The 20377-nt window shown below is 40.3% G+C and overlaps 1 protein-coding gene across 2 annotated transcripts in view; it reads right to left on the bottom strand.

Moving 5' to 3' along the window:
- Positions 1-20377, bottom strand: part of SMOC2 (SPARC related modular calcium binding 2) — a 175490-nt gene that overhangs the window by 109728 nt on the left and 45385 nt on the right. For both annotated transcript variants that reach the window (XM_073335247.1, XM_073335246.2), the window contains exon 2: positions 7867-8038. In XM_073335247.1, the coding sequence (XP_073191348.1) occupies positions 7867-8038 (172 nt within the window). The remainder of the gene's footprint in view (positions 1-7866; positions 8039-20377) is intronic.

Here is a 20377-nt window from a genome sequence, read left to right as displayed (position 1 = left end):
TTGACATTAACAGTTTCTGGTCTCTGGGAAAAAAAAATTATTGATCCTCTCACAACAGAGCAAGATTCCCACTAATCTACTTTTGACTAAGGATGGTTGTTTGACATCTCCAAAAAATGGAAAAAGAAAGTGTTGTAGCAGAAACCGTCACTCCCCACCCAAATTTTAGTTTAAATATTAATATACATTTATTGTTTGTCATGGAAAATTATAACAAATAATATAATTTTACAATACAAATTATTTGAGTAACCTAAAACCATTTGCAAAAAGAAAAGAAGTACTTGTGGCACCTTAGAGACTAACCAATTTATTTGAGCATAAGCTTTCGTGAGCTACAGCTCACTTCATCTCACGAAAGCTTATGCTCAAATAAATTGGTTAGTCTCTAAGGTGCCACAAGTACTCCTTTTCTTTTTGCGAATACAGACTAACACGGCTGCTACTCTGAAACCTAAAACCGTTTGAAAACCACGACACTAGAAACATATAAACCCACATTTTCAAAATTCATGGATGGAGCCATGTTCAGTAATGGGCTAACCAGAGTAATAAGACTAATGCAAAAGTCCTATACAGTATTATAGAGATGAAACCAATAATTCTATAGAAATTATTCTAAAACCCCTAAAAAATCTAATAGAGAATTTGCACAACTTTTGTATATATTTTTGAATCAGGCAATAGAATTTTACTGCAGAAGTATGATTATCTACTAAATGCTACTGGATGATTCTAAAAACCTACAGAAAATTTAGAAAAGTCCAAAGGGAAAGGCCATGACTTTTTTATGAAAAAAATCCTGTCACAGATTTTATTATACAGCACAGTTTCTGCCACAAATATACAGCCCTATGTATTGTCAGATAAATAAATAAATACAAATTAAATATAAGAAATAAGGCCCTGATCTAGCAAAGCACATGCTTAGCTTAAAGCATAGAAGCAGTATAACTGAAGCCAAAGGGACTACTCATATGCTTACAATTAAAAATGTGATTAAGTGTTTGGCTGGTTCTGGGCCTGGCTATCCAGACTCTGAAGATGAAATCATCAAGTTTTTACTTAGGCAAAATTCACTTAAGGCAATGAAAGTTTTGCCTGAGGGTGGACTAAAAAGTTCAGGTTATGCCCCATTATTAATTATTATTATTATTATACAAAATCTTTCATCCAAAGCTCTCGAAACAATTTATACATGCTAATGAAGTCTCACAATATCTGTGTTAGGTACTGTTAGGTGCCCATCGTACAGGTGGGTAAATGAGACAGACACACTGAGTTATTCAATGTCATACTTAAAGTAGATGCAAAGCCAGAAATAAAACACAGAAGTCTTATCTCCAGTCCCACACTCGAATTACTAGACAATATTCCTTCCGTTAAATGTAAAGCTTGGCCTCCAAAGGCTGGAGTGCAGTGCGTACTTGAGCACCAGATAGAAACCGACACAGCAGTGTGAATTGGAAGGAAGGCATTACTGCCTAACGTCAGCCTTTCATGAGATTTTTTAGGATCCCTCCTCCTCCAACTGAACCTGCCTCAAAAAAATCTCAGGATTTTTGTGCTTCAACTGTGAAAATGCCATTGATCAGATCAAAGCAGAATTAGAGCAATAGGTCCTCTCCTAGCAGCCTGAACAGAAGTCAGCACTTGAGATCCATCGCTATCATGAGTCACTTACATTCCCCTGATTTATGATTTTTTTTTTCTGATTTATAAGAGGCAACACACATTTACGTTGCATGTCCATTTGTTATGTGAAGAAAAGACTGGGGGAGAGAAATGGAGGGGTCAGACAAGCTGAAAGGTGTCTCATTGTGGGCAAGCGTAGAAGGCGGGTAGCCCAGGCTCCCTCCTCACCCTCCCTGGCAGCACGGCTCTGGTGGATTTCTGATGCCATGGCAACCCCACCTGCAACTCTCGGGGGGCTTCTGTGGGTGGAGAAAGTATCCATGCAATCTAAATGCAGAGGAGTTCTGGGCAGGATTGGTAGGGTATGAAGCCCTGGAGAGAAAGTTTCACATCACCCTATGACCTTCCTCCGCCCCACATTTTCACTCCTCAGAAACCATAGAGCTCCAAGGACAACACAAGGTCTTTGGGAAGTTTATGAGGGGATTAAAGATTATGTCAGTGCAACTCCCCACTTCCACATAGGCCAGCCACTTTTGATCCCTCCACAAGTGCAAACCTTAAGGGATGATCTGGGCTCAGTTCTTAGTTGAGAAAAACTCCCATTAACTACAAGATTGTACCCTTTGGCAGCATCCTGACAGCAGATTCCTGTGCTGAGCAAAGCTCCACTAACTATAAAGACAGGTTTCAGAGTAACAGCCGTGTTAGTCTGTATTCGCAAAAAGAAAAGGAGTACTTGTGGCACCTTAGAGACTAACCAATTTATTTGAGCATAAGCTTTTGTGAGCTACAGCTCACTTCATCGGATGCATACTGTATTTTCCACAGTATGCATCCGATGAAGTGAGCTGTAGCTCACAAAAGCTTATGCTCAAATAAATTGGTTAGTCGCTAAGGTACCACAAGTACTCCTTTTCTTTTTACTAACTATAAAGGGGCTCTGCATGACTCAAGGGTCCAGATGACAGGATCTCGAGGTTGTTTGTAGACAATTATGTGACTTTTCTATTCAAATTATTTTTTAAGTGCCATATTTGGGTGTACTCAGGCACTCGTTTTGGTCAGGGTCAGGAAATTTTAGCTCAGATGGTTCATATTTACCTACAGAGCATCAAGAGTCAATCCTGTAAAAGCATGGAGCACTCCTTCGAGGTTCCAAGACTCCTCAAATCCCACTGACTTCAACAGAAGTTGAGGCATGTCAACCTCACAGGATCAACACCTCAGAGGATCAAGCCTCAAATAGAGTAGAGTTCCAGATTATACTGGTTATAACAGTAGGTTTAAGTAAAGTATACCAGGACAGTCTTGTGAATAAGGCCCTGGACTACTGTCCCAAATCTAGGTGCAATCCCTGGTTCTGTGACAAACTTCCTGTGTGACCTTCAGCTAGTCACTTAATCTCACTGTGTTTCAGTGGTCCATTTGTAAAATAGGAACTATTGTTATTCCTTTCACCCACTCTTGTCTATTTAGATTGTAAACACTTCAGGGCAGGGGTTGTCTCCTTCTATGTCTATATACATTGGGCCCTGATCACAATTAGTTCTTCTTGGTTCAACTGTAACACAAATAATAATGCTTCTCAGCTCGCACCAATTTTCTTGCACAACCAAATGTCTGTTTCTAGTGAGGGAAGTTCAGAGTTTAGGTTTGGTTTGGAGAAGCATCCAAAAATGTGGCTGTTCATCTAAAGTTTATTCAAACTAGCTGAACCTCTTGAAGCTACAAAAGTGGGCTGGAAATATTACAAGAATCAGACTTCTCATAACGTTTCCAGCACTTCAGCATCTGGTTCCAGCCTTGCCTGGAAGCATAAGAGTGCACAAAAATGAAAAATAATAGAGAGAAAAATGAATTGCAGGGTTGTTGTTTTTCTTAACATTAAAAGAGTCCATTAGGCAAGTTCTAATTTTGGTCAAAGGTGGGTGTGGGGCTCATGAAGTACCTCATTTCAGACCAGTTCATCCTCCCTTTACTTTATTATCTTAAAAAACAAAAATTCACACACAGCTATTTAAGTGCCTGTTACAGGCATGAGGGCACAGGGGACAGAAGTGGGAGAAAGGAGACTGGGATTAAAGTTCTGTCAATAGGTTTTATTGTCTCACTTAAAATCCAAACTTAAAAATAGCTTCCCCCATGGTGCTAACGAATTCCCTTAAATGTTAACTTTTCCTGGTAAATGAAACCTAAACAATTAACAAAAACAATAGAGAAAACAATAAGTTCTTTAAGACAACGGTATCTCTGTAATTCCAGTCTTTTGACAGTCTCAAAATAAATATATCAAGCAAATACTGATAACAGAATTGGACAAAGAAGAAAGTCACTGTGAATTCTTGGCTTTTGCGGGAGGAGAGATATGTCTGGGGCTAATATTTGGAGAAAAGAATGTGAGGAGACATTAATTTGAATTTGATTCAAACTTTATTGTGTATGTAAAATATCCCAGTTTTGATTGTGTAAACAGGCATGTAAAAGGCTTAAGAGAAAATACTGACTACAAGTTATTCAGAGAGGCAAGATGGCAGAGACGGCCACAAGAGATCAGTGTGGATGCTGACCTGAAACCAGAGCTGGTCACAGCATTTTGGACAAAAATGAAATTGCATCAAAGCCAAAATATTTCATGGAGATGTATCAGTTTTGCTGAAGTTTTAGTTGGGAAGTTATTGGGGGAGAAGGTAAGAGAGAGACTCAGGCTCAAGTCCCTGCTTTGCCGGATTCAAAGTAATCAGGGATGAAAAATTCCGCTCGGAATCAGGCATGTATGGATTTGAACCTGAGTCTCCCCCCCGTTCCTGAATCGAGACTCTCAGGTTTTGGTCCAAAAACAGGCATGTAAACAGAATTCAATTTTCATGAAAATGTTCTCAGTCAGCTCTACTAAAAATCTCTGCTCTTTAACTAATCAATCCATCACCTGCAACAACAAGCTCCGCTCCTCATTGGCCGTTGGATGAAGTGGAGTCTGTCTCAGCACCTTCAGTAGAACGTTTGATTGGGGTTATCAAAGGTGACAGTGTAGCAAGGTGGGAGGCAAAGATTGAAACTGCAGTGAGACCAGTTGGCCTCCCTTTTTCTGTGCACCAACTTGTTTGCGCAGCTTGAGTTAGTTCAGAGGATTGCTGCCACGGGCAGGAGTGAAGTGGCATGTCACTGAACACCCCAAGGCTGTTTTGATTAGATTAAATTAAATATGAAATTAAAAGTGAAAATAGGAGTAGTCTCTTTCTCACTGATATTCATCAGGAGTACAACCAGCACTTATGCCCCAAAGCAGTATAGCATCTATATAGAAAAATAAAATTTAAAGTTGAGTGAATTTAGTGCTCATTGAGCTGAGAGACAAAAAGCACTACCTTGAGCTGTGTGTGGCAACTAGCGGTAATACTTAAGCTGCCCAAGTAGAGCTGGGGGGTCAGATGCCAGGAGTACAATTGTGCTAAAATGCTATAGGTGAAAACGTACACAGCAATAAAGTACTTCCACAAACTTTGATATATCACCAACTGCTGCAAAAATTTGCAAGCATTGCTAGAACTGATCCCCACAGGCTTTGCATCGGGAAATTCTACATATTTTTATGGGGGAAAGAAGCATTCTGTAGTTGCCATTGTCCGTGCATTTGGTAAATTGCATGGAGAAATAATGAAGAAAAAAGTATGCAAAAACATTTTACTTCACAGAGTGCACAGTGTTTTAAATATGCAGAGTACACAACACGAAGTGTTTACAATAATTCTTCCTGTGGTTAGTGGAAGCAACAGGCACTTGGGCTCAAGTCACTCCATTATGTTTTCTTTGTTCATATAAGGAAGTAGGTCCATCAGCTAATACAATGCTAGCATGATGTTTCGTCTAGGGGGAGGAGGAGACAGAATGTCTCTTAGAGCAATCTGGGTGCTTTAGAGGCTTGTCGGAGCTAATAGAGAGAGATGAAGTAGAAAATTGTCTCCAAGAGGTTGAGTCTGGGTGGTCTCAAACTTTTTGTTGTTGTTATTAGAGTGTAAGGGAAGGTAAGTCTTTGTGATCACTGTTATACTTATATTCAACAAATAAATAAATAAATAAAATAGAGCACTGAGAAGGAAATCAAGCCCTGCATTTAAGAGAGGAAGCATGTCATCATTTCTCTAAGCATGCCAGCCCAACGTCTCTATGACCAGCACGTGCATGTTTTAGATCACTAAATAATAGAACTGAAATGTTGGGACATCCCATTGCCCAGTGTCTCTGAACTTAGGGGAGAAGGAGAACTGATAGAACAAATGAAGGAACTAGGGAAGGAGAATGAGGTTTTGCTACCATCTCAAACTTATTTCACTGGATTTCAAAATGAACACAAATTTAAAAGACTTCTTTCTTGTCATTTAAACCCATGGATTTACCTCCTGGGTGATTATTTTTGTTTGTTAAATTGAATCAAAACAAACATGTTTTTTCTAGCAAAAGGAATGTAATTAAGAAGTAGAAGAATGAGCCTGCCCGCCTCAATGGAAAGTACTTAAGGCAGTAGGCAGGAAGCCTCAGACAGGAATCTGTTTGGTTCCTATTTCTGAGGAACACGCAGGAAAATCCTAACTGTGGACCCAGTCCAGCAAGGGCTGGGTCAGTCTCCATTCTCGTTTACTTCAGTGGGAATTGTGAGTGCTCATCACTTCACAGAATCAGGCTTCAAGAGAGGTGCAGTTATGTGTCTAAATAAATATGCAAAGGGCGTAAGAACACTTGCTTCAGGAAATTGCAAAGAACTGGAGGGAAATAAACAAAGGCCTCAATCCTACAACATCTTGCACACAGGCAAACTGCTGCGCCTACCCAGAGCCCTACTGACTTCAAAAGGGATCTTTCCAGGCATGGCAGTCCACCCACACACAATAAATAGCAGCATCAGGCCAAAGAAAGTAACAGTGAGGATCCAATCCAACTCCCACTGAAGTTAATGAAAGTTGGAGCAGGCCCTAGATGAAGAAGTGACCACATAGGGACTATGAGTGGTATTTCCAAAAGCACGCAAGTGACTTAGGAGTGCAGTTCCTAAGTTTTCAATGGGATATATGCTCCTAACTTATTTAGACACTTTTGCAAATCCAGTTCTAGAAGAAACCAATTTTGTCTCTTAAAATTAGGGATTTTAAGAAAAACATATTTGAATTAAGAAAAGGAATACTAGTGGCACCTTAGAGACTAACCAATTTATTTGAGCATAAGCTTTCGTGAGGGACTAACCAATTTATTTGAGCATAAGCTTTCGTGAGGGACTCACGAAAGCTTATGCTCAAATAAATTGGTTAGTCTCTAAGGTGCCACTAGTACTCCTTTTCTTTTTGCGAATACAGACTAACACGGCTGCTACTCTGAAACCTGATATTTGAATTAATCTCACAAAATTGAGTTTCCTTATTAAACAAAAAGATGCTCAGCCCAGCCAAACACATGGATGCTTGAGATGTCAGGGGAAATCACCAAAATACTGGTGTCTAGCAGAGGAAGGTTCTCAACTCAAGATTTAATCATTTTGTATTGGAAACTTTGGGGGATACTTTCAAGTGGCTGCTTCAGACAAATATTTACTCATGGAAATGGTCCTTAGTGAATTTTTCACTGTAGCACAATTAATGTGAAGACTCATCAGCCAGTAAAACACTGGTACAGAGGGTCTGATCCTGAAAGTTGGACTGTATGAATGGCCATCTGCACTTGCAAAGGACAGCTTGCAGAATCCAGACCAAACATCACATTAGCCCTCTGAAGCAATAAATAAAAATCAGGTGCTTTGTAAGGAGTTGGGTTTATTTTATTTCTGTTGCACTGACTGATGTATCTTCATATATAATAACTTGCCCGAACAGCGTATCTTTCCGATGAGCATCTCATCACCTTACCAACTTCCCCCACCAACCTGTCACATGGGAAAACCAAGCTACACTTGAACCAGATCCCATAGAATGGGCCTGATGCAAAGCCCACTGAAATCAACAGAAAGACTGCCAATGACTTCATAGGCTTTGCATCAGGCCCCATCTCCCAGTGGCAGAGTTTAGAATAGGATCTAGACCTCCCATTCTTACCATACTTAGAGATATTTGGGTCAACTCTTGTCTAGTGGGGTTGAAACCATTCCCTGAAAACCCCACTGTTCCTGCTGATTATCAGAGTACAACACCCCTAATTTAGTTTAATTTTCTACATACTGAACACACCAGGCTTTGCAGTGCTTACCTTTGCAGTTGCCCCTATATGCAATTTCCAACTGAGGATCTTTGCATTTTGCTCGTTGAAATTCACAACGGGACAGGAAAGTCCTACCATCAGAAGCACAAAGTGACTTCTGAGGGGATCCTGCACAGTCCAGGCTGCATTCTCGGTCTTTGTCTTGGTCCACTCTCAAAAACTAAAAATAAAAACAAAACCAAAAAGGCATGAGACTTTGGGAAGTTCACTCCAACAGTCAGTGGTCATCAATGGCATGAAAAGCACTTCCTGATCACCTACGCCAGAGAATATACCCAAGTGCGCTCCAAAAAATGTTTAATTGTATACTAAATAATAGATAATTTGGTGTGTCCTGGTTTTGGATGGTTCAGCCGTTAATGTGAAATACTAGCAATTAAAACATCTCTGCAGTGCATACTTAATTTATTATTTTAGTTAGGGAAACTTTGAACATTAAACAATTACTCTGGAGAGAAAGGAGGTTGCTCAGAGCCTTTACAGGCAAAAATACTGATATTGGAAAATTGAAACCCCCTTCAAAACAGAAATGAGGATTTACTGTGATCCATTAGCTACTTATAGGAGCCATGGGTGAGCCGCAACACTTTGAAAGGTTCAGATTCAGTCTGGGTACTTACATAAAACATGAGCTTCATTCTGCAATAATGAGCTAATGGTGTATCTGACTGATAATGGTTGGACCTGCCTCCATCCAGCATGGGAGCCTTGTTGCGACTGGTCTTCTTGTGCAAAATCCTTTCATCTCTGTGCAGAGCAGCCAGCACAGACCCATATGCCAGCAACATCCAACTTAATTCCTCAAAAGGGTTATGTGAGTCTTAAGTGGTGCATGCAGGGGTCTTTTTCTGGCCCTACTGCACAGAGATGAATTTCACCCAGGGTAAAATGTCAGGCTACTTAATGCTGCCTAAACTCCAGGATATATATCTGCCAGGGTTGGAAAGAGGCATGTTATGGGTTGTGACTTCTTCCATGATCCCCAACCTCAGCATACCCTTTCCTGCTCTGCAGAGACTACTCACCCTCCCCCCCACAGATTTGGACTGGAGTGGTTTCTGCAGGCACATTGGGACAGAGACCACAAAGAAGGACATCTGATCCCCGCTTCTGTGTCATCCAACCTCCTCCAGTAATGGAGGTAGAGGGAAGCAAATATAGGCCATGGTTGAAGTCTTTTGTCAGGTTGTTCTAGCTAGGAGTCACAACAGGTTAGAGGGAAAAAAATATTTCTCTCTCTAATTTAATTCCCGAGTCACTTCGAACATGCTAAATGGTCCTCAGTTTGGATTTTAGTCTCCTATCAGGTGCATATACACTTACCATTGTTCCTGGAATTGAGAAAAGCAGGATCTGCTTGCACTGAAACACATTTCCCTAACCCTAACTAGTTTTTATGCCACTTTCAGACAGAAATGAGCACTAAGGCATTTTATTTTCCAAGCATCAAAAGGGCTGGTGCCGCCAGGGAGATGAAACCATTAAGTCCTCAAACAATTTTCTCTATCATTTTACTGTTTTCTGAATAACCAATAAGGTATGAAAGGCATGTAGTTACCAGGAGATAATCACCCTCCTGGGCATTACAAGTCACAGAGAAATGGACCTTAGAAAATGTCATCAACCAGCTGAAATGCTGGCTTCGTTTTACAAATTGTGCAATGATGCTTTATTACGATTAATGTCAGATACAGCAAAGTTTAAAGCTTTAGGTTATGTATGTAGGCTAATGAGAGGGTAAAGCTTTGAACAAGGAAGAGAAATAAAAGCAGAATTTGTGCATCCAAAGTACACAAGCCTCCAGACTTGCATACCTCCCTTTTCTGGAGGAAAGTGTTGGCTGTATATAGCTCACCTCTATTTTAGTGAAGAAAAAAAACCCAGTCATAAATCCACTTAGTTTTCATGCTTAAACTGTGGTTTGTTTGCATTTCCTAGCATTTAAAGTAGGAAATGCAGATGTCTTATGGTAAGACATGATAATTATCATTTTCTGTAAATGGAGAGACAACCTCACAGCTTCCATTTAAAAAAACAAAAAACCCTAATATTCATATAGTTGGAATTTGACTGTAATTTTCACAAACAATAAAAGCATTCTTTTTCTGCTGACAACACTCTTTTGTTTTGCTTTTTCCTTTTTAATAGTAATTAGCTTCAGCAGCAGATGCATCAACTGACAGAGAAAAATCTATGCCTTGTGTCTGCATTTTAGCGATGATTTTCTTCCCCCTCATAGTCATTTGTGTGTGTGTGTTTTTTTCTCTGGAGTGGTGCTCAGATACTATGATGACAGGAAGAGCTACATAAATACCTAGATAAATAAAGTGGGAGCTGTAGAGACTTAATCTTACTTTATTGACTAACAGAAAAAACAGTGGTAATGCAATCTTCGTCCACCCTGAGGAGAATACGGATGAGAGGGTAATTTGGTCTCCATCCTCATCCAGCACTTGATCCCTTGAAGTCAATGACAAGACATCCCAAGAGAAAAAGAATGTACTGGGGCTTTTGAAGGGGAATCAGGAGATTTGGATTCAAGCCCCTGCTCTGCCACAGACTTCCTGTGTGACCTTGGCAAAGCCACAGTAAATCTCTGTCACGCTGTTCCCCCATATGTAAAATGTGGATGATAGTACTTCTTTTCTCTATGGATCTCACATGCCCCCCACTACTGTAACATCTGAGTGCAGCTCAAGCTTTAACATATTTATCTTCACAACCCCCCATTATAGGAAAGTGCTATATCCCCATTTTACAGATTACGAACTGAGATGTAGAGACCCAGATCCACAAAGGGATTTAGAGATTACAATCCAGAGCAATATCTAACTTTTAGGAGCCTACAAAAATCACAGGAACAACACTACAATCCACAAAGCCTCAGTTAGGAACCTAAGCTACCTACACAATGGATGGGGAGATATGTGCCTAAGAATGATATCCACAAAAGACAGCACATGAGATGGGAACTGCCTAAGCTAGCCTATGGGAGATGCTGATGAGAAGGGAGTTTACTAAGCCCCACCCCGCTGATGGAAATAGGCACTGAAGATTGGGCTGCAGTGATCTACAGCCAGGAATCCCTCCTCTGGCGACTGGTGGCTTGGGCACCTAACTCATTTCTTGGGAGGGAGAATGAGCTAAGCACCTGCCTTGCTCTACATAAGTGAGCCAGAGGAGGAAGTGATGCCCAGCCTATATCTTTTAATCCAGTAGTAAGAGCTCTCACCTGGGACATGGAAGACCTGGGTGTAATTTCCCCCTCTACATATAGGGAAAGAAAGGATTTGAGCACTGTGGATAAACAATGAAGGAGTCACTGACCCAGAGAGAGGGCAAGAACAACTCTGAAGCTTGATGGTTTGGGCACTGAGGTGGGAGATCCACGGTCCAGACCTTGCATGCAAGTTTGGTGGATGACCACGTATCTTCCCTCACTTTGTGGATTGCTCTGAGGCTTAGATGGGAGATAGGTGTCTGGACGCTTAGAGGGAGGCAACCATGTTTGTGCCCAATGGCAGAAGCTTAGGCAAAAAGGAAACTTTTACTGCAAAAACTTAGCTGCCGAGTGACCTTAGGCACCCAAGTGGGAGTTTTGCAGATCGCGGTGGAGCCTATAACTGGGACTTGGGCACCTAAGTACCTTTGTGGATCTGGGCCAGAGAGAAACCATGTGATTTCCCATGGTCACACAGGTAACTTATGGCAGAGGAAGGAACTGAATCCAAAGTACCACACTAACAACTATACCATCCTTCTCCAACTCTTTCTCTCTGTTTTCTAGTGAGAGTGTAAGCCCTATGGGGCTCTTACTGTGTGGTTGTTTAGTAACCAGTGCACCAGGACCCTCATGTCAGCTGGGGTCTCTAGGCCCTGCCATTGTATAAATAAATTAAATAATATGATTTGGTTCAGGCCCTCAATCATTGATCTCTCTGTGGAGAGTGCCTACAAAGGGAAAAATTAGAGTCAAGACCAATGAGGACATCCTGGCCACTAGTAACTGGACTGAGACTACCAAACTCATTTTGAAATGGCCACTGAACAGCCATTAGATTACACTAAATTTTGGTCACTTCCAACCTGCTCTGGATTTGAACCAAAAACAACAAGGAGTCCGGTGGCATTTTAAAGACTAACAGATTTATTTGAGCATAAGCTTTTGTGGGTAAAAATCCCCACTTCCTCAGATGCATGGAGTGAAAATTACAGATGCAGACATAAATATACTGACACATGAAGAGAAGGGAGTTACCTTACAAGTGGAGAACCAGTGATGACAGAGACAATTCAATCAGGGTGGATACAGTCCACTCCCAACAATAGATGAGAAGGTGTCAATTCCAGGAGAGGCAAAGCTGCTTCTGTAATGAGCCAGCCACTCCCAGTCCCTATTCAAGCCCAAATTAATGGTGTTAAATTTGCAAATGAATTTTAGTTCTGCTGTTTCTCTTTGAAGTCTGTTTCTGAAGTTTTTTTGTTCAAGTATAACTACTTCCAAATGTGTTATAGAATGTCCAGGAAGATTGAAGTGTTCTCCCACTGGCTTTTGTATGTTACCATTCCTGAGGTCCAATTTGTGTCCATTTATTCTTTTGAACCAGTAACTTTTTATCTCATCACCAATTCCCCAGGTTCTCCATGCCCCAGCTCATGTTTTAATGTACTTTCTGTGCCTTGATTTCAAGGTAGTGGGGACACTGATCATTTAAAGTCTTTCTAGCAAGATTTTGCCAAACCTTTTTCGCCATTACCAGTCTTTGAATTCATTTGGAACGTGAAATGTGAAAACTTCTAGACTTGTCACTTGATTTTTTTCTTGAGCTTCCCTGTCTTTTGTCATGTTACGAAAGTTTAGAAATAAACCAAGAAAACAACATTCCCCCAACACCACCATCACAATCCATCTCTGTAATATTGCCAAAGTAAATGTGTTGAGAGCAAATTACTTTGGTGTCATTGGAAAGTTGTATCTTAAAGTAAGTCAAGGCAGACCAAAACAACCAACCTGTTGAGAGAGGTAAGGCCAATATGCCTGATTACAGCAGGCAGACATCAATTTCACAACACCGAACTAGACTGAAAATCTCCAAGGCTGTTTAAACTCTGAATAACAGAACCCACCCTCTTGGAATACTGAGTGTTCACTGATGAAGTTACATTTTGGAGGGCATTCAGCCAAAAAAGTTCAATTTAAGCTCTTTATTATTTCAAAGCATTTAGATGAGATTATGATAAATTATAGGTTCAAGGATATTGGAGTAACCTGGAAAAGCAGAGGATGAAGAGAAACCCCATGAGACAAAGCCACTTGAATAACTTGTTGGGTAGCCAAACCTCAGTGGAGAATTTGTGTTGTACACTTAAACAGTTTCCACCAAGCTAGCAAGCTAAGGGATTTAAGAGTAGGGAAGACAAAACGACAAACAACTGCCAGAAAAGATAGCTTATAGGAGGCATATTAGTATGTTCACTTATGGTCTGTTGAAAAAAAGAGTAAAAGGAATGCACAGAATTAGACAGAACACACTATAGCAGCGCAGGATGGTCCAACCCTGCATCCCTTGCTCACATGAAGCCAATAGAAATACTGTTAATAAATATTGTTGAACCCAACAGAAATACTTGAGTAAGGGCTAGAAGATCCATCCTTAAATTAAGATTTCTGCCCATTTTCCTGTCTTAATGGGTGAGACAGTACCACAGAAGCTGGTACCATATTTATGTGCAAAGTGCTAAATTGTGTACTCTTATCTCGAGTTGTACTCTATAAGCAGTCCTGCTGTTTTCATTGGAACACCTTATGGAGGAAGGTGATATTAAACATGAGCAGGGGAACCAGAATGTGGCCTAAGCAGATTCCTGGCAGTAACTGGAGGCAGCTGGATCATCTACCGCTAACTTTAAGATAATTTGAAACCAAAACAGTTATTATAAAATCATGTGATGCACTGAAAGACAAGCCTCAAATAACATTTTGTGAAAAATCATAATTTTAAATAAGGATTATTCTGTGGCAGTTTCTTCATAAGAAAAGTTCATGTTTTCAGAATATATATTGGCCATATTTGTAGAGTTCCAACAGTTTTCTGTTGCTTCATTTCAGATTGCAAGGGATTGAGGAGATAGGAATTTGCTCGGCGAGACAATGTGTCACTGTATTTTTCTGACTCCTTCACAATAATCTCTGCAATACTTTGACATTTCTTTGCATCCTGTGAGGCATGGGAGACGCTAGCTAGTTTGATAAGAACTGTTTATAACTTATTACTAGTTATCATTTGTTGAGCACAGATGATGCACAACTTAAACTCTTGCTTTAAATATTATGATCCATGTACTGACTGGTTGCATAGCAACATATGTGAAAAATACAGTCACTGCCAATATGGAGGGTAAAAAATCATGGTAGGATGGGTGTGAAAGGAATTTTCTTTGATAACCAACAGACTTTTCTTCATTTTTCTTAACCTGAAGTAATCCTGAAACATGCAAACTTTACCATGTGGCAAGGACTCTCCCTGTAAAAGGAACTGCTTGATATGTCTAGAGAAGGATAATGAAAAGAGACTGATTATATAGATACTACTATATTATATAGTCCACAGGGGCTTGATGGAACGTGTACCAATATATGTATTTATTTTATCTCATTCTGTATTGCTTATCTTAGTTATTTATAAATTGTGTGTTTTCTCATGCAACAACAGAGCCACGAGTGATATAGGAAACTAAACAACAAGGACATGCAGGGTAATCAATAGAGCTTTCTAGAACAGTAGCACATATGGTCAACCACTGGGGTTTTCTGTACCTGAAAAGGTAGTTAGGGTAATATCTTATATTGGACCTACTTCTGTTGGTGGAAGGAACAAGCTTTTGAGCTACACAGAGCTCTTCGTCAGATCAGGGCAAGGAAGCAGAGCATCTGAGCTAAGTACAAGTTGGGACAGATTGTTAAGCAAAAGGGGCAACACGTTGAAGGTGGTCACTTGAAGTGGGCAACTGAGTATTAGAATGTTATGCATAAAGGATCTGAAGTGGGCAATATGAACTTCAGCTTTGAATCTCACACCCCTCTTAAAAATGTGGGTGACTAAGTGGCCACTTGTTGTTTGATTGGTTAAATTGAAGCGCAGTTATTTTTGACCAATGAGAGGAGGAGTTTAATCCTTTTGGATTGGTGACTATGGTTAATCTCTCCTTATAAAGATGACTAGTCAGGGTGGAATTTTAATAGAGCCTGTGTCCTGCTAATGTTAGTGGAAGTGAGCAGTAGCCAAGTTCCAGCAATAGGTGTTGAGAATGGTTATTTCTAGCTTATTTGTGTTGTAGGTTAACAGATCGGACTCCTTAAAATGAGGGTGATTTTAAATTAAAAACTAGCAACATAAGAAAACCATTTTAAAATATGAAAGTTTTTTTAATAAAACCTTTGTATCTGAATCTTCAGGGAAATAGTGTCTCATCCTTTCCAATACATTGTATTTTACAACTTAACATCGCCAAGTATACAAATATTCTACAGTGTGCATTTGCTACAAAGAAGTAATGATGAAGATGGTACTAGATCTGGAGAAGTCTTGAGTCTCTTAGTATACCTCAATTAATACAACAGATGGTCTCCATTATAAATCGACTCACAGAGTGTGATATTTTAGTTTAAAATTTTGTAAATCTCTGAGCAATGATGAAATGCCATTATTTGCCATCTTGTAACCCCAGCACATGGTATTCCAATAGAACTCTCTCACTGTCTCTTGTGTAAAAGGTTCTTAATGCTGGTTGTAAATTGCTCTCCTCCAGTGTACACAGTCCTGGTGATGTTTCTTCTCTTTTTTTTTTTTCTTTAACCGCTGTAATTCAGTAACATTAGAACTGCAGGATTATGGAACTGCAGATACACGAAACCGTACTTTAAACTGAGAAAATTATTTCTACATCTGCATTTCCCGCTCTGCTTTGTTTCTCAGTTTGGTTTTGTAACCCATGCTTGTCAGTGGTCCCACAGCTGGTCTTTGGAAGGTGCAGATGCTTATTTCCTCAACCACAAGCAGCACGCCAGTCCATTAGAAAGATTTTCCAATACCTTAAGTATAGGCATTAGGTTATTACTTGACTGTGTGATTTAACTGTCCATCAAGAGACAAGTTCTCTTAAACTCATTAACTGTGACTGGTGTCTCATCATGCATATCCTCTATTTAGCTTAGATTTTCCATATTTGTGATGGAATCCTGTTTCACTCCTATGGGGACACCTCCTGCCCACACCTCACCTCTTGGGCCCAGAAAGTACTCAAATGCAGCTGAGTTACTACAATTCCACTGCTCAATGAGAGCAGGCTTCAAAGAGATCAAGCATGGAGATTTCACACACCTTGTACTCTGCAAGGCAATGCTATGCAGCAACTCTCACTTGAGTAAAGTGGAGGGGAGGTTGTAGAGGGTGGAGAAGTGGTATACGGCCAATGAGTCCACAGCTAGGTGCATCCGCTTGTCAAAAGTCCCATGTGCAAGGTGGCAGAGAGGCCACGGCCAATATTACATGGAGGCAGTTGCATGATCCTCTGCATCTTGTAGGTCAGGGCAGGATAAATAACAGGAAGGTGTAAACTGAAGTGTAAAGATTAGCTGTGGGATCTGGCTCAATGTTTTAAATTGTAACTGGGAAAATTCTACTCTACGTTATGTGAAATAATGCAATATGTATTTTGTATCATCTTAGGAAAAATATGTACCTTTGGGTTTAGGAGCTGCTGTTGTCTGATTCTAATTTGAGCTAGGCAGGGGAGAAGAATGTCTTTTTTCTCAAGCCTTATCTACCCTAAGAAAATGTGCACCAATTTAACTGAAGTGATTTAATTACACCAGCCTAAACCCTTAAAGTGGACAGGCTACACAAGAACTCATTAGGATTTATAGTGGCACACCTCAAAGTAAGCCTTTCATGTAGGCAAGGCCTTAGACAGAACCAGCTTCCACTCTCACTGACATCAAAATTCCCATTGTCTTTAATGGCAACAGGATAGAGCCTGTCCATTGGGGAAACAGAGAGCTGAAAGTGCACAATTATATGGAATTGACTTTGTCCTTTAAGGGGTAAAATACAATTCAATTATGCCTAACCAAAAGGTTGGCAATTTGTCTGCAAGTAGAAAATATGAGAACCAAGCATGACAGAGAGAGAAGTAAATCCACTGTTCTCCTTGGAAAAGCGTATGACTTTGTCGTAAAGTTTTGAAAGAAATTTCTTTATCCTGCATCAGTTTACTGTGGGATGTTGAATGGAATATTCTGACTTCTCCACTCCATGCACAGGAGATCTGTATTTGTACTATGTGTTCTAAACTGATAGAAATCAGGGCTCTATGCTAAGGCTAAACACCACTTGGCCTCCAGTGTATACGAAGACAGTACTATTTTAAAACGTCTGCTGGTCATGGTCTATTCTAGGGCAAAATATGACCATGGAACTGTTTTAGCTCACATGCCTAAAACCTACTTATTTTCCTCATGTGGACAAGCCCTCCATTTTATCACTCACCAGACAAGTGATGAAGTGCTAAAACACATTTACATAACAAACAACCCCCAGATTGTTTCTTTACATAGGGTAGCATCTCAGGCCCAGAACCTCAAAGGTATTTAGGAGCCTAATTCCCATGGGTCTCAGCCAGAAAGGGAGCATACCATAACAGTCTTATAATGTATTGTTTATAGTACAGACACCCTAAGTTCAGGATTCACTCTGAAGGGACAGGAGTTAGGGTCACAGTTGGTTTGTTTTGCTTTTACCACTGTTTATTTTCATTACTGTGTGATTTAGGGCAGCATTATCACAGTTAAACTCCAAAATGCAGGCTCCAAATGATTGCTGGATTTAACATATCTTCCATAGAACAGCAGATCTTGAACAACCCCTCTACAGCTGCTAATCCTTCATAAATACAACGATGGAAAACTCAGAGCTAGCTACTGTAGATAATAATGCAATTCTCTATGCACACATATAAGACAGCATCTGTAAGGAGGTCCTGTTTAGAAAGATGCCTCTCCAATGGAACATAAAAAGTCAGCTCATAGGAAATTCTATTAAAAACTATTCTACTACCTGTAGTGTGCCAAATTCTGCTACTATCACACACCATTGTAAAGTCAGTGGAGTTTATATGGATTTACAGCTGCATTAGTGAAGAACCAAGATCAATAATTTCTGTTTTTCTCTTCTCATTAGAGCACGTTCTCAGCTGATGTAAATCAGCATAGTTCCATTAACTCCCATCACCACTCATGTGACTAATAAAATAGACCATTGAATAATCAGTGGAGCCAGGCTGATTTACACCAGCTGAGATTCTCACCTCTAATGTCCTTTATTAGATATATTTGCAAATGAAGACTTGTTGCCTGGACAATCATTTGTTCCTGCTGCTCCTACAGAACCACAAATGGATTTGCTGTTTATGGCATCATAATAATCTACATAGCAACTACCAATAGAATATCAGGGTTGGAAGGGACTTCAGGAGGTCATCTAGTCCAACCCCCTGCTCAAAGCAGGACCAAGCCCCAATTTTTGCCCCAGCTTCCTAAATGGCCCCCTCAAGGATTGAACTCACAACCCTGGGTTTAGCAAGCCAATGCTTAAACCACTGAGCTATCCCTCCCCCCAATGATGTAGCAAGCACATGATTATGATTTTATAAAGGACAATAAGCAGCCGCAGTAGCAGCAAAACTCTTAAGAAACACAAATCCTGTTACAGCAATATGTCCTGGCTTTGGCTTTAGCTGGACAGGGTAGAACTTACTTATGTATTGCTATGCTAACTAGAGTGAGATGCAAACCAGAAATCAATATCTAAACAGACCCGTGGATTTCACAGGCCAGGGCTGTCTCTATAAAGGTCCTGAACTGGAATCCCCAACCCAAACAACTATGAACTTGGGGGAAATTTGGATCCGAACCTCACAGTTTCAGCCCATTTCTAATATTATTGTAATCATGTGCTCTTGAGGGATACATTCAAGCACAGGAAACAGCTGATGTCCAAAAAGATCTAGATTTTTTAGAAACATATTGGTAGAGAACAACAGAAGGGCACAAATATTTCAAAAACACCAAGCTCTAGTTTTCTAACATGTGGGCTATCCCCAGCCCTTAGAAAGGTAGGAATCCAATACTTTCCCTAGGAGCTACTCCCTAGTTGCCTAGTCACAGCTCAGCTCTCAGGGAGTGTGGGGGTTTCACTATCTGATAAGAGCCTTTCCCAGCATGCTTGTTTCAGAGCTGAACCTTTAAATGCAGGAGAGAGCAGCAGCTGCAGGCCTAAAGCTGCCATTTTGTATCTGAATGCTGTAGGTTATCTCCCACCCCTCAAATCAGTGAGTATTCTTGGTTCTTATTGTGCTTTTCTGTTTTGTTTATTCCTGAGAAGGTAGTACACCCCTCTCAGTCATTGCTCTTGCAAAGAAGCCCCTGAAGTAAAAAAGACTGCTTTCTCAGCACGATGCTGTTTTTCTGGTCTACACTGCAATGTATTAAATCAGTTTCCACACTAATATCTCAAGAAGGAAAACAGAAAATATACTGTTATTCCTGAAGAATCATCTTTTAACAGAAGGTTTCCAGGGGTCTCCATAAGTTGTCAATGGGCTGGTCTTTCTAATGTTTGCTAAAATGTGGTGTTGCTGAAAGGGGCCCTTTTAAACCTCTGAGCACAGACACCTCTTTCCCTCAGTACATTACATGTAAATCTTCAGGTGTGACTTACCCATCAGCCCTCTTTCTAAGCGAGCTGTGTCAGCGATGGTTGATAAACCAGCTACAGTATGTGATTTCATTTAGTCAAGATGGTTTTGCAGAGCAGCCTTGGGTCTGTGCCCAAGGTCAGCTCCAAGTTGCCTATCAATTAGGACCTTATTTTGCTTCACTTCATCAGTGTCTGCAGTTCAGGGATTCCAGAGAGGCTTGTTGCATTCCTCTGGTGTTGAAAACGTACTAAACTACAGTATCAGCTTGTTGAGTCCAGCACAGTAAATTGATTGTTAAATAGGGCTCTGTTTTGATTGATATGTTATGCTTTGGTGTGGTTGTTTTAAAAAATGTTTATTGCTTTAACAGGCATTTAGTTAAGTGAGCTGTATTATGCTATATTGATGGATGTATGGCTAATATGTATGCCAGCAAATTCATTTCTTCCCGTGTTGCCGTTCAACGAATGTGTAAATCTGGCTTCTTTATCCATGTGGACCAGATGTATAGAACCTCGCCCCAATCAAACCTAATGACATTTTCTTTTTCAATCCTAATTCAAGAAAGGGACAAAAATTAACTGCTCATCAATCCAGACTCAGTTTCCTGCAGTCCCTCTTCCCTCAAAATCTCCAGTGGTAATCCTCACTGAGTTCATTGGATGTTTTGGCTGTGCAAGGATCTGGCCTATGATTAGCAGTGTTCCCAGTCTCTGTTGGGGAGATCATGCAATAAGGAAAA

This window comes from Lepidochelys kempii, chromosome 3, assembly GCF_965140285.1.
Source record: "Lepidochelys kempii isolate rLepKem1 chromosome 3, rLepKem1.hap1, whole genome shotgun sequence".
NCBI lineage: Eukaryota > Metazoa > Chordata > Testudines > Cheloniidae > Lepidochelys > Lepidochelys kempii.
The sequence above is the reverse complement of the archived record's forward strand: the minus strand, read 5'-3'. Positions and strand labels throughout refer to the sequence as shown.